Source organism: Camelus dromedarius, chromosome 7 (assembly GCF_036321535.1).
Source record: "Camelus dromedarius isolate mCamDro1 chromosome 7, mCamDro1.pat, whole genome shotgun sequence".
NCBI lineage: Eukaryota > Metazoa > Chordata > Mammalia > Artiodactyla > Camelidae > Camelus > Camelus dromedarius.
Window position 1 is genome coordinate 18,235,495 of NC_087442.1, and position 15,201 is coordinate 18,250,695.

The 15,201-nt window shown below is 52.0% G+C and overlaps 1 protein-coding gene across 4 annotated transcripts in view; it reads left to right on the plus strand.

Annotated features, from left to right (window-relative positions):
- PLXNA4 (plexin A4) overlaps nucleotides 1–15,201 on the plus strand; it is a 565,291-nt gene that overhangs the window by 203,787 nt on the left and 346,303 nt on the right. For all 4 annotated transcript variants that reach the window (XM_031455378.2, XM_064487352.1, XM_064487353.1 and 1 more), the window contains one exon: nucleotides 10,688–11,953. In XM_031455378.2, the coding sequence (XP_031311238.2) occupies nucleotides 10,688–11,953 (1,266 nt within the window). The remainder of the gene's footprint in view (nucleotides 1–10,687; nucleotides 11,954–15,201) is intronic.

Below are 15,201 nucleotides of genomic sequence, written 5' to 3' on the forward strand. Positions count from 1 at the left end.
GCAGGGTAGATTTCTGCCAAGATCGGCGGCACACAGCTGAAATATGTTTTGTATTTTATGAGCTTTGGCTCACCATGGAATTAAATAGCACTAATTACATGAATATAGACCAGCAAGGGAGACAACTGTTCACTTCCTGATTTTCCCGGGAATTGAGACAGACAGGGAGGAGGTAGAAGGGCAAGGAGAGGATCAGGGAGAGAGCCCTCCCACGGGACATCAGATGACAACAGAGTGCTGTCATTTGGTCCACATGTGCCCCACATTGCCTGCTCCGTCCTGGTGCTGCCGTGTGGTGGAATCACTGGCTTCCTTGCATGAAGACGCTGTGAGCTGGAAGCAGGAGGCCGGGCTGTGGGAAGCAGGTCTGCTCCTATGTGGGGGCAGTGACAGGGGCTGTTGGGCAGGGAGGGAGGCATTTTGGAAGCAGAGTAGTCACTGGGGGAGATTCTGAGCCCAAGGACCTGGGTTCCCCTGGCTCCCTGAGTCTAGCATCCTTTCCAAACCTACCAACTTTTCTTTTTTTTAGTTAGAAAAGTCTATTTAGAGAGTTCCACCAGTCTAAAGAAGGGAATTTCCATTCCTTTTTAAATTTCTCCTCTTGCTCAAGATAGGAGATGAAATAAATGGGAAGAGTCACCTTCTCGTGGGGTGTCAAGCCCTGCGGTGGGTGAGGGAGCTTCAGAGCTCGGAGGCCTCCCGCTGATCCTTCATGCAACTGTCAAGTGTAGGGGCCCCTGAGGCTGGAACCAGCGAGGGCCCCTCCTCGAATGGTTGACTTTCTCCCCAGGATCTGATTCAATGAACGGACCAATGCCTGAGCGGGCAAAGTGTGCCAGCTCCTGCAGGCCTTATTGTGAAAGAGGAGATAGGTCCTAGGGGTGTGATGGAGGCCCGCTTAACAGCTGAGGACCCCGCCTTCTCTAGGGGCAGGCTGTGGGACTGGACCGCAGCAGGCTCTCCCAAGGCATCTCACAAGTTAGACTGAGGCCACTAAAAAGGGCCAATTTAAGCGAAGATGCAGAGAGACTTGAGAGAGAGGCTATAGCCCCAGCCTTTTTTTTCTGCAGTGAATACCACCCCCAGGTGTTGTAATTCTCACCGTTTCATGGCTCTGCTGCAAAGGCCATTTGTGGAACCCTGCCCACATCTGTGATGGCCTGTGTTCTGTGAAGCCTGAGATGGTTCACCCTGACTTCTCCTAGATTTAAGCTAGAGAGGAAACATAATGGTCTCTCTTGCCTCATCACCCTATTTACAGAAACGCCATTTTACAGATGGGGAAACTGAGGCATCAAGAAAGCGGGACTGTGGCCAATGAGGATGACCATTCCTGACGTCTGTAGCATCCTTGCCACTGAGATTCAGATAGAGGAGGCTCCTATGGGTGCCTTTGGCTGGCACTTCAGTTACTGTGAACTAAGAACATCCTCAGCCATGGCAGGAGAGGAGGGCCTTGAGAGAGAGGAGCTCATTAGTGTGAAGCCCACATGGTGTGTCTTTGCTTACTGGTACCAGGCTGGTAGTTCAGGAGGAGAAGATGTTGAGTCTAAGGGGCATGGGGGAACAGGTGGCTGGGAGAGCTGCAGAGAGCCTCCATTCCAGGTGAAGATCAGTCAGCTAAGCAAGCCTTCATTCCACTTTGCCACAGGCTATACACCCGAGACAGACTGCACGGATAGATGACTATCCCCAGTGCACAGTGGACCCCAGGCCCCTTCTCTGTGATGCGAATGTCCATCCAGATCCTGGGGCAGCAAAAGCGATGGTTAATGCTCCCTTTGCCACAGTTTTGGGGTGTGTTGAGCACCTTCCCATGATGTGCCTCCATTTCTGCACATCCAGAGGCCAGTGGGGGCCCTCAGAAGAAACAGGGAGCCAGCACCCTGGACAGGGCATTTCTCACAGGCTGGGCCAAGGCCTGGGGTGGGAGAGAGTGACCACACTGATGCCATGTCAGCTGGGGCGTCTGACCCCCAGTTCCTTGCTGGCCTGTTTCTTTAAATGAGACCCTGGAGAGAAGTTGAGTCTGTGCTCCCAGCCCAGGCTGCTATTGAGAGTGTTGTGTTTTTAAAGCCTCACAGCCAGACTTGGAGTAGAGAGTCACTGCTCAGCGACTCCCCCGCCTGAGCACAGCGCCTGGAATATAAAGGGCTGCCCGTAGTATAATAATAGAGTTCCACCGTGGGCTGCCTGGGCTCGCTGAAGCTCCAGCTTGGCTCTGCTGGGAACGGCAGACTTGGCCAGGGAAAGGTGGTTCTGCACCCTGGGAGGCTCCCTCAAGGCCACGGATGGGAAGGCCTGGGGGAGGGGAAACCATAGATGGGGGCCTCAGGGGTCCAGCACGGACCTAATCTCTGAATGGGGCAGCTCTCTGACTCACCCTCCTGCGGAGGCTTCTTCCAGGCTGGTTGCAAAGGCTCTGTCCATGGTAATCGCTTCCCCCAGCCCTCTCTAATAAACGGGGAAGTAAGGATTAAGAGCCCCGAGTAGCTGAGCTTGGTGCTGAATTTCCCAGGGACCAGGCTGGTTGCCTGGCGGCGGTGGGACTCTACGCCTTGTCTGGCTCCCCATGGCTCCCTCTTCTCCATTCTTTATGCCCTTCTCCAGCCCTTCCCCCGACCACCGACCACCGATGTCACATTTCTCATTGCTCAGAAGAGCAGAAGCAGAAGCAGAGGGAAAGCAGACTGGAGGGATTGACTCCTGGGCTCGTGACCTGCCCCAGCTGTTGTTGCCTCCTGGTTTGTGATGGGTTATGGCCAGGCTGGGCTGACCCTTCTGGGTCCCCCACCTGCACATGAGACTGTCCAGTGACAGCACTGTGACCTCCTCTTGGGAGGACAGTTACTCTGACCTTTTCCCCAGTGGTAGTGATGGGTTGTGCTGTGACACCCACAGCCTGGGGCACTTCTCCTCTCGTGAATGTGGCACTCATTTCTGAGACATCGACAAGGAGGAGGGGTGGTGGCGTAGGCCAGGACTCGGCAGTGAAGCACGTAGGGGCCTGCATGCTCTCCTGGCTTCACAAGGCGGGCACAGGTGTTACATGTAAATATCATCCTCTAGGAAAAGGAATAAAATAATTCATGGCTCTGACTTCTAGGAACCAAGAGTTTAAAGTGAGAAATGCAGACAGGAAAAAAATACTGGTTACTTTCTGGGGATGTTCTTCTGAATGCATAGATTACAAAGTGGAGTAGAAGTCTTAAAAAAAAAAAGGACTTTGCCCATTTTGCTCATTTGGAACAATGGCGGGTGGGTATTTATTGGATGAAATAAAGAGAAGACCTGTGCCATGTCCCCCGTCCCCTCACTGCCCTCAGCTGCACACACATAGGGCCTCCCTGGGCCCAAACTCCAGAAGGGCCACTGAGGAACAGGAAGGTTTTCCTCCCCTGTGGACATTGGCATGGCCATCTCCCAGCTCTCTGGGCATGGCGACTTGCAGTCTGGGGACAAGGAGGGGGCTACCGACACCTCAAGAGGACTTTCCCTGGGCTCAACCTGATGCATTACAAGGGATGGAGCCCCCAAGGGCCCAGCCTTGGGTTTGGATCTGGCTCTGAAATGCAGCATGCTGGCTGTGTTTCTGCCTGTGCTCCTCAGGATGGTGCCAGCTGCAGGTGCACACAAGCCCACCATTTCAGAGCCCTGGCCCAGTAGGGGTTTATTTCTCATCTGACCTGGATGTCTCCAGTTGGTGGCTGGGTCCTTCCATCTCAAGGCTCCACCATCTTGTAGGGCCTCAGACTCTTCTTCATCCAGCCAGGGAAAGGATCTGTAAAGAAGACATACCTATTTCTTACCTGCTTTGATGTGGAAGTGTCACCACGACACTCCTTCACCATTCACGCGGCCACACCTGGATGCCATGTGCAAATGGAGAGGCCGGGAGACGTTGGCCATAGCTGGTGCCACCTCCTACCAACTACTTTGCACCAGCAGCTGCATGGATGGGGAACCATGTCTTTGATGGGTAGCAAGCTTCCTGTCCCTGGGCCTCACCTTCACAAGGGATGAATTATCTCTAGTGCAGCCCAGTAGGAAGGCCTTAGGGGAAAGAGGTTCCTGGTTTCTCGGAAACCAGGAGGGGCTGGGAGGTGGAGCTCTGCACAGCTTGCTAGTGACTGTGGATGACCTCAAAGGGGGACAGCTGCAGGGCCCAATAGGAGACCCTCAACCACTGGGGGGAAAGCCTGCTGTTTTCTGCTTTGGAGCGTCCGTACCCCTTGCACCCAGTTCAGAACCCCTCACATGGTACACGTTCGATCAACACTCATTGGCCTGATTTCCAGCAACTGGGTCTCCTGCATGGTCTGTTTTCCTCGCTGCACTTTTGTTTTCAGGCCCAGGGCCTTCTCCTCTGCGCCGATTTCCTCTGCTGAGTAGGGCGGAAGTTCTCCAAGTCTAATTTGTGGATGCAGGGCAATTTGTTATGATATTACAGCTGGTGGACTGGCAGCTCTCATTGTAAACCGTGTCCGAAAGATGCATTCGCCCTGGTGCTTCTGTAGTCATGCTTTTAACGGGCAAAATGGAGTATTTTAGGTAGTTGTAAGCCCTGGATTAGAGCCCGGTAAAATCAGCACTGTGAGCTTGGGCTGAGTGGTCCAGCACCACAGTTTACTTGGTACTTCAGCTGTGGGTGATCTCAGCTGCCATCTCTTACACTCTTCTGTGAAGTTGTCATTCATTCATTATTTGTCCATTCATAATTCATCCACCCATTCATTCATGTATTTCCAAACATTTGTTATATACCTACCACGTAGCAAGATCTGGGCTTGGAACTGGAGAGAGTAATGTTGGAAAATACATAGTAATTTCTGACCTCCAGAAGCTCGTGTTTTTTAGAGAGGGGGCAGCATCTGTGGGCAAATAGAACAGTTTGTAAGATGTGAGATGCTGGTGGGCACTAGTGTGAGTTCCTGTGCTAACACACAGTGGGGGCTGTCCTAGGCCAGTACCACGGTCAGGCATCCTTCATCTGAAGAATCAGTCCCCAGCTGAGGGGGTGGGGGCGGTCACCCTGGACAGTGTAAAGCATCTGTGTGGAAGACAGCGAGGCATGGACAGGTGGAGAGCATCCCAAGAGACCTGCCAGCACAGCCCTCAAGGCAAAGACCCAGCAGACATGCCCCCAAAACTCACCTGGATAAAGCCCCACTAATTGCAAAATTCTAGTGTATCTCTGGGGGCAGCGGGGCACAGAGATCTCTTTGGCTGTGAAATAACAGTGTATTAGAGAGGGTTTGAAGAGTCACTTTACTCCTTTGGCTAGAAGGCTGCATTTTTCTGTATATGGGTTAGGATTTTTTCATTAACAAATGCCGGAACCCTGACTGGCTTATGTAAAAGGGGAAGTTTTGGCATGTAGCTGGGAAGTATAAGCATGGAGCTGGCTTCAGTGTGACACCTGTGTGACATCACTGGGACCCAGAGCTCAGTACTTTCCATGCCCTGGCTCAGCTCCACTCTCCTCCGTACTTGGCTTCCTTCCCTTCAGGCTCCCCGCAAACTACCCTGGTTGCAAGAAGGTTCCCTGCAGTTCTTAAGCCTGCCCCTCTCCAAGGCCACATCCAATTGAAGACCTAGAACTTTTTCCTCAGCACTCCCATCCAAATTCTTTTGTCTCCCAGAGATTTTGATCCAACCAGGTCCCCATCTCTGAACCAGTCACTATGAGCTCCCTCCAATCTGTGCTGACTGGTATGGGCTCTGGTTATGTGTACTCCTGTGAACCAGGGGTGGAGTCAATTTCCCCAGAAGGCTTTGGACTGAGAGAGGGCAAAGGAGTGGATCATGGGTCCACAGAGGATAAATGAATGGTTTCTCTAACAGTGTCTTTCAATTTTTTTTTTTGATCATGACTGTATTAGTCAGGGTTTTCCAAAGAAAGAGAAATTATATATATATATATATATATATTAAACTTCTCTTTCTCATATATATATATATATATAAGAGAGAAAGAGGGAGGGAGGGAGATAGATTTATTTTAAGGAATTGGGTCATGAAATTATGGAGACTCCAAGTCCAAAATCAGCAGGGTAGGACCACAGGCTGGAGACTCAGAGGAGAGCCCGTGTCATAGTTCAAGTCCAAAGGCATGTCCTGTAGATCCCCTCTCCCTCGGGGAGATCAGACTTTTGTTCTATTCAGTCTTCAACTGATTGGATGGCCATATACTTACATTATAGGGGGGAGTCTGCTTCACTCAAAGTCCACTGATTTAAATGATTAGCTCATCCAAAAACACCCTCACAGAAGCATCCAGAATAATGCTTGACCACATATCTGGGCACCGTGGCCCAGCCAGGTGGAGACATCGAATTCACCATCAAAATGACCAGCAGTAAGAAGGACGCGTACATCACATTCATGCATATATATTACCTGGCTGAAACAAAAGTCTCACGGAAGCCTTATCCCTTCTCAATGTGGCATACTCTTGTTTTCCCTTCTATTTTAATTTAGTTCATTAAAAAAAAAAGCATGTGTGACCCACTCAGTTGGTTTCTAGACTCATGATGGATTGGGACTTGTGTTTTGAAACATCATCCTAGAAGACATTTTCTGAATGTTCTATTATCCCATAGCCAAGGTCCTAAGGGACAGGATTCTGTCCAGAAGGTCAGGGAAGGTACCAAGAGATGTCCAAGTCCCGCCATGAGTGCATGTGACCCCGGCCAGGACCAGCACCTGCTCGTGCCTCTGTTTCCTTATCTGTAGAGGACATATACTTACAAATACCTCTTCTGCCTAACGGGGTTGCCACACACAGTACCATCAGAACGAGGTAACATATATGAAAACGCTTTGTAAACTCATTTCGGGAGGTAATTGCTATTTTAAACTACTCCGTAATAACTTTCTTCTCTGCCACTCAGGAATCTGAGAAGATGGTGCTATTTCATGAAAATTAGTGTGCGCTCTTCACTACTGGCCATGTAAAACAAAGCCTCAATTTCTTTAATCAAAATGATGATCAGCTTCTAAAAATGATTCCCATCTCCCCTGAGATGATGCAGAATTAAAACTTGATTTCCAAGAAGGGAAACTGGCAGTGTGTCTGGGTTTGACGCAGAGCCTTTCAGTTCTGTCTCCGCACCCCTTTCCCCCTCTGCCTAGTGCGGCGAGTCCTCCGGGGCCATCTTGGGGTGACTCGGCCACATTCCTTGCCTTGAGGAGTCAGAGTTGGGCTGAATGCTACCTCCGATACTTTGTTTTAAAAACCAGCTAAACGATGACCCAGGCGAGAAATGGTGGGTGGGACCTGGGATGGCGATGAGGTTTCCTGCTTTGGGGCATCACTTAGGAGGGTTGAAGGATTGATGTCCTGGAACGGAAACCACTGGGGAAGTCCAGCTTTGCCAGGACAGAGCAGCCTCAGGCAGCTCTGGGGGGCGGGGACAGGCAGCTCAGCCCACCTGTGGGTCCGGAGCTGGGGTGGAAGGGCTGCCGTTGGCTCACCCCTGTGGTGATACCCGGTGGGGGCTCTGGGGAGGCAAGCTGGCGCTCACCTCCCTGCGAGTTCCTCATTCTCCTCCATTTCTCTTATTTGTTTTCTAATCAGTCCCTTTCGTGGTGTGTAAAATGAGAGGCTAGTTATTCCTATCACACGTTATTGTTTCCTGTGGGTTCCCGCCTCTCCAGGCGCAGTAATTCCACCATCCCCAGATGAGGGTGACAAGTGTTTGAGATGCATAACTGTGTCTCATTTCAGCGCCTAATGGAAGATGGAGAATGAGCCCTGGCACCTTTATGCTCAGTAAATTTATAATTACAGGCTTCCTCGTCTTGCCTCTTGCAAACTAGAGAGCTGTTGATTGGCTTGTGGGTCCGTGAGTGTGTACAGTGAGGTGGGGTGTGGCAGGCACACTTCCCCCAGTGCTCAGCAGGTTCCAGTATGGGGACTGTAGAGGGCCAGTGGCTAAGGCCTGGCCCGCACCTGCCTGTCTGGAATGAGGATTACCAGCCCTGCTGGAATTTGGTTGTTGGCAGCAGTGTCCTGAGAGTCGTGTTAGCCAGGAGAGCATGTGGCACTCAAAGAATAGGCTCGTCCAGACAAAGGCCAGGGAGCCGATGGGGAAGTGGGTTCAAGTAAAGTCAGAAGACGGGCCACAGGCAGTGGAAAGAGACCTGGGTTTGGAGTCCAGGGACGTGAGCCTAATCCATCTCTACCTTGAACTCACTATGTGACCTCCTGCAAGTCAGTTAACTTCTCTGGATCACAGCTTCCTTAGGGAGTTGTTGATTGGCTTGTGGCTTTTCCCCTGAAAAGCAGGTAGCACCCTCCTGACCCCAGCGATCCGTGGTCTGGTCAGTGCGGTAATGGGTGGGCATGTTTGCCTGGGGCCCGGGGCGCAGTAACGGTTCCGCAGGTGCTGGCCCTCTCCATGCCTCTAGCTCCCCTTCCTGCCAGTCAGAAGAGAATTCTTGAGTCTCCACTCAGTCGGGTGTGGCCCTGGGGCTGTGGACACATTAGTGAGCAGGGCAGTCGCTCCCCGCCCTGACGGAGCTCAGAGGCCTCAGCTCTGTTCTCAGTTCTTTTGGCAAAGGCTAAATCAACAGGAGCACAGAGGCTCCTCTCTGGGGGTGGAGGCTGTGCTCTCTTCCTCCCAGGGCCACCCTGACAAGGTCCTGGTCCCTTGCCAGCCCTGTCTCCTCCTGACTCTCACGAACCATGCTCTGCAGACAGACTCCTCCCAGCGTGCGCCTGGCTGAAATGCCCTTGCTGTGGCTCTGTGGACCCTTCCCCAAGGGGGCCCAAATGCCGTGGCCTCCCCAAGGCCTCCCACAGCCTTCTCCTTGCTCCTGCACCCCAGGTTAGAGGCCAGCTGTCTTCACGTGAGCTCCTGAAGTCTGTCCTGTAATGTTTCACTGTCTGAGTAACTGGGGTTCCTGCAGCATCTGTCTCCCTGACTCCGGGTTCTTCGAGGGCCCGGTCCAGCCTCAGCCATCCTTGGATCCTGCAGCGTCTTGCCCATTTGGAGTGTGACCTGAGCATATGTTTGCCATATGGGGGAGCAGATGAAGACCCTCGACTTGCACGACTCCTGTCGGTCGTGGGCATGCTGTCTGCTGGTTCCCCTCCTCTGCTATTTTTGTGAGAAGACTTGTGGTTTTCACTGGGACTTTAGTTGACAATGTCAGGTCTTTGCTTTCTTCTTTCTTCTCTTGGTTTCCATCTAACCTGGCACTCTCCCTGCTGGGCTGGGGGTTTCTGTGGTTCAGCCATCTACCTCTTCCCATCACCTTGTTTCTGAGTTGTTTCAGGGGAAAATGAGAGAAATTCCAAAGAGCTGAGATGTCCCCAAATAAGACGTAGGCCATTTCTGCCCAGATCTCTCCCATACCGGTAAAAAATATGAAACCATCCTCTGGAAACACGTGCAGAGAAAGCATCTTGAATAGAAATGAATGAGACCACTAGGACGGAAAGCTATTTCGTTCTGCAGGGAGTTACTTATTTATTTATTTACTTGACTACTTCTTAAAGCATTTGTTCTCTGCCTTTAATGAAAACCTCTCAGAGGAGGCCCCGCTGTGGGTGGCAGCCAAGATCTGCCTCATTAAAATGACGTCGGGGCTCCAAGCTGGGCAGTGTACCCGAGGGCCTGGTGCCGCCACGATGCAGAGGGACCCAGGATGTGGGTTTTCAATTTGGCCTCATGCACCCTCTGGCGGGGGCAGGGGGTGTGCACAAAGGAGAAGTTTCCCCTGCAGTAGGTGCCCACCCAGGTTTAAACTATTCTGCTCTATGAACGGCCACCGGAGGACATCCCCATCTGTGCCTGGCTGGGGTGAATTGAGATGGTCGAGCCGTGCAGCCCGAGAACCTGCCACACACTTGGATGGCCCTGGGTTGAGTCTGCCTCTAGGGCTTTTAGCAGTGCGACTTGGGTAACCCCTCAGCTGTGAGGTAGGGGTGTCAATAGTACTTACTTCAGGTGGCTGCTAGTCAGGGTCCCAGCAGGAAGCATCACACATGCAAACTGGGCTGTTCGCACAAAGGTTAATAGAGGGGCTCTTGACTTCTAAGAGGCCGGGCAACGTTTGAGGGTAGGAACGTTGAGGCCCGTTAGCTCCTCTAGGACCAAATGGAGGCAGGCAGGAGGTGGTTCACAGAACCTGGGGATGGGGAGGCCCCAGTTCGTGCGGCTCCCCTTCCCTCCCCCTCTCACCAGGCTTCTGCTGATTCTCCCCGGTGGCTGCATCTAACCAGCCAAGGGCAAGGAGTCCACAGATGTACCGTCCATACAGTCAGCCTTCTTGGGCACAGAGAAGGGTGGAAGGCAGATCTGGAGGGGCAGATGGAAGATCCCCAGCACTGAAAGGTTTATTAAGATGAAATGAGAGTCTCTGGAAGGTGCTGGACGGGGGCTGACACAAAGTTGGGCATTCTGTGGACACTGGCTGTTTATCACCACCGTCAACATCATCACGATTGTCTTCGTAGTCACACTCGCTAGTGTTATTACTGAAATGCCCTCCTGCTGCCACCCAGCTCGGGCTGACCCACACCCATGCTGGGGACCAGCCCCCTTGGCCCCAGCTCCCCCCAGTATCATCCTCTGTTTCAGTGTGTGCAGAATGCTTTGGGGATCCAGCCAGACAAGCTATGGGGGGAACGAAGCCTCTGCCTTTATGACGCAGCATCGCCTCTTTCCTTTTCCCGTAGGGAGCCTGCAGTCCTGAGTCCTGGCCCTCCCAGGACACTGCTGTGCCGAGTGCGACTGTGCCCCAAGGACACGTCTCTGAAATGAAAGCCATGCCTTGGAACTGGACTTGCCTGCTCTCCCATCTCCTGATGGTGGGGATGGGCTCCTCCACTCTGCTCCCCCGGCAGCCACCCCCGCTGCCCCAGAAGCGGCCTTTTGTCACGTTCCGCGGGGAGCCCGCCGAGAGCTTCAACCACCTGGTGGTGGACGAGAGGACAGGGCACATTTACGTAGGGGCCGTCAACCGGATCTACAAGCTCTCCAGTGACCTGAAGGTCCTGGTGACCCACCAGACAGGGCCGGACGAGGACAACCCCAAGTGCTACCCGCCCCGCATCGTCCAGACGTGCAACGAGCCCCTGACCACCACCAACAACGTCAACAAGATGCTCCTGATAGACTACAAGGAGAACAGGCTGATTGCCTGTGGGAGCCTGTACCAAGGCATCTGCAAGCTCCTGAGGCTGGAGGACCTCTTCAAGCTGGGGGAGCCTTTCCATAAGAAGGAGCACTACCTGTCAGGGGTCAACGAGAGTGGCTCCGTCTTTGGGGTGATCGTCTCCTACAGCAACCTGGACGACAAGCTCTTCATCGCCACGGCCGTGGACGGGAAGCCGGAGTATTTCCCCACCATCTCCAGCCGGAAGCTGACCAAGAACTCAGAGGCGGACGGCATGTTTGCTTATGTCTTCCATGATGAGTTTGTGGCCTCGATGATCAAGATCCCTTCGGACACCTTTACTGTCATCCCTGACTTCGACATCTACTACGTCTACGGCTTCAGCAGTGGCAACTTTGTCTACTTCCTGACCCTTCAGCCTGAGATGGTGTCTCCCCCAGGCTCCACCACAAAGGAGCAGGTTTACACCTCCAAGCTCGTGAGGCTTTGCAAGGAGGACACGGCCTTCAACTCCTACGTGGAGGTGCCCATCGGCTGCGAGCGCAGCGGGGTGGAGTACCGCTTGCTGCAGGCTGCCTACCTGTCCAAAGCTGGGGCCGTGCTCGCCCGGACCCTCGGGGTCCGGCCGGAGGACGACCTCCTCTTCACCGTCTTCTCCAAAGGCCAGAAGCGGAAGATGAAGTCCCTGGACGAGTCAGCCTTGTGTATCTTCATCCTGAAGCAGATCAACGACCGCATTAAGGAGCGGCTGCAGTCCTGCTACCGGGGCGAGGGCACGCTGGACCTGGCCTGGCTCAAGGTGAAGGACATCCCCTGCAGCAGCGCGGTGAGTCCTGGGAGGGCCTGCGGGCTGGGACGGCGTGGTGTGGAGGCCTCGTCTGTGGCCTCCGTGGGGTGTGAATCATCTGTCCCATTTTGCGGATGAGACAAGCACATCCCACCTCTGGGTCTCCTTGAACTCAGATCATCACCAGCTCAAACATGCTGTGATCGTGGCACTGAGCTTATAAGAGTCATAGCTGGAGCTGAAACGTAGCTTTCCTCTTGGCCCTTTTCTCTATCCTGACTGGCTCGCTGGCCATCACAAGCAGGGCTGGTGTAGGCAGGAATCATGTGATGTTGATACCACGTGCCCTAGGTGTTGTTGAAGGCTGGATTGTCGTGTCCTGTGATACGACTCCTGCACCCGCCTTCTTACCGACCATACCTGCGAGTCACTTCCCTGGGAGCTTAGAATAAAACCGCTCCTGGGAGTAATGGAGTCAGTCAGTCTACATTTGGGATAGATACAGAACTTCAGGGGATTTATGTTTTTAGCCCCTTGTGTATCTTTAGGAAATGGCAAAAAGAGAGCAGAAGAACTAGGGTGAGAGTCCAGTGAACATGGAGGGGAAACACAGAGCTTTCTTAGAAAACTGTATTTGTTTAGCATCTTCTGTGTGCACATTTCCATGGAGGAGACATGGCACAAAGTCCGGAAGCAGCCACAGAACAATACTGGGTGGCAGAAGGGCTGAAGGGAACCAGAGGAAGGGGAGAAGGAAGATTGGTTTAGGAGACCTGCCCAGGGCCTGTGGGGCCTGAGGGACAGAGCGGACTACAGGTGCCACGGGTACCACAGCCTCCTGCCTCTCCCAGCCTGACTCACTTGTGACCCAAGAGGAAAAGCATCTGCCTTTCTGTGGCTTGACTTCTGTTCATCTTTAAAATGGTCCAGTTTTTCCTCAACCATTCTTCAGGCGACATGGAAAGTTCAGCTGTTGGCATCTTCTATGCCCTATGTTACTTACTCTCCTTTCCCTTTTTCTTTTTTATTGTCCATTGGAAAAATTACAGTCCTAGTTTGAGAAAATCAATTTTATAATCTTAAGGTAGGGAGAAGAAAGGAAAATTCACTCACCGAATAGAAGTACGCATTTGCATGGACGTGAGTCTTGACTCCTAGTAAAACTTTGGTGGAATTCCATATTAGGAAAATGAATTTGGATTGCTTGCCAGGCAGATCGCAGAGGGCACTGGCACCCCCTCCCCAGCATGAGGTAAGAAGGCCATTCTTCCAGGCATTGAATTTGGGGTGGGGGCAGGGAGAAGGAGGAGAAAGAAGGACCCAGTGAAGTGTGTCTTTGGTGCCCTCACATTTAAGTTCAGGCTGTTTTATAGTGACAAGTTTTCCAGGTATCTGAACTGGAACTAAAAGATGCCATTTCTTCTTGGAGGTCCTGAAAAGCCAGGAGACCCCTAGTGTCACCTAGGAAATGGGAGAGGCATCATGGACCAGAGAAGGAAGCAATACACTGACCATCATTGCCAGACCAGAGAACTGAGGGGATTCCACTGTATCCGCTGAGCCCTAGTAGGTGACATATCTTTTGGAGACCTTGGTCTAGACAGTACATGATCCACTCAGGAGAGTCTATGAGACAGGTTTGTGAACTTGGGTGGGGGAATGGACTGCTCCCAAATGAAGGCAACGAATGACAAGTCAGATGCTGTGCAGTGCGTGTGTACATTACATACTCAGACACGGGTCCCTGGGGAGATGCCTTAAGCATGTCGGCATGGGGAAGGCACCTAGAAATCCCCGTCTGTACGTTCATTCTGAGGCCCATCAAGGTGACTGAGTTGCCCTGGGTCATGTATCTTGTGAGTTACTAGCAGAGACAGCATTTCAGGAGAACCCCCCTTGCCTCTCATCACCACACTTGCACGCACGCACACACACCCCTACACACATGCGTGTGCACGTACACAAGAATTACCCCCGCCCCCGAGCATGCGCACGTACACCCTGCGTTAGGAAATAGCAAGTGTGTGCTAGACAACCAGCTGTTTTGAGATCAGAGGGGTTGGCAGTTTTTTTCTGCGGAAAACTTGCTGAAATCCTGCCTTTTGGGGCGATGCTTTGGGGAGTAAAACCAGCTGCAGGGATCATTCTGGCTGCCCATGGGCAAGTGTTCGTCCTGCCCTTGCTCTGCCATAATACAAAAGGCAAAGTTCATCATGAGAGTCTGCAGAGCTGCAGGTCCTAACATCCCCATGGCGGCCTTGGAGAGAACAGAGGAAGGCAGCTTTGCAAGACTGGCTGATGCCAGGACTGGGAGTAATGGAGCCAGATAACAAGCTTTTGATTTTTCTTTGGGCTTTAATTAGCCCTTTCAAGTTAGAGGCAAGTTCAGGGCTGAGAGCAGAAAGGAGGAGGCCAGAAACTCCGCACAGGGCTGGGGCTGTGTCCCCAGCCAGTCTAAAAGGCCACTCCGGCTTTTAGTGCGCAGTATCGGTTTCCTTTGATTCAGCCGATACTCGGGTTACTTCGCTCGGGGGCTCAGCTATGGTTCTTTTGGCCTCAGCTCAGACCACACGTGTTTCACACGCCTTCAGCCAGGCCGGGCTCCTGAGTGGCCCCGTTGAGGGGGTCTCGCAAGCACACCGTTTGCAAACCCAGCGTTCCCTCTACTCATTCATTCACAAGACCGCTGGCTCCCTTTGCTTTTGGTCTTCTTGCCTTGAGGTAGGGATGGATGAGATGAACTCTGGAGTTCTTTTCTGCTCGAGTCCGGGATTCCCTTGAGGCCTGCAAAGGGGAACCAAACTTCACTCGGACTCTGTCCTGTGGCGTTTCCCCTGCAGGGAAGTGGAGGAGGGAGGGAGGCCCGGGAGGCTGACTTTAGGGCCTATTTTTTGTAGAGTTGGGGTCCCTTGTGGGTTTTTGTCATAGTTACAACTCGAAGATCTTGAAAAGGGGCTATGATTTGTGGTTCATTTTTAAATTGAGATGTAATTGACATGTAACAGTATTTTAGCTTCAGATGTACAACATAGTGAATTGATACTTGTGTATATTGTGAAATGGTCATCACAAGAGTCTAGTTAACATCCATCACCACACATAGTTACACAATTTTTCTTATGATTAAGAAATTTTAAGACCTACTCTCTTAGCCACTTTCATATATACAATATAGTAATTTTTTCTTTTTATTAATTTATTTTTATTGAAGTATAACTGATTTACAATGTTGTGTTAGTTCTGGTGTACACCCAAGTGATTCAGTTGTGTGTGTATATATATATATA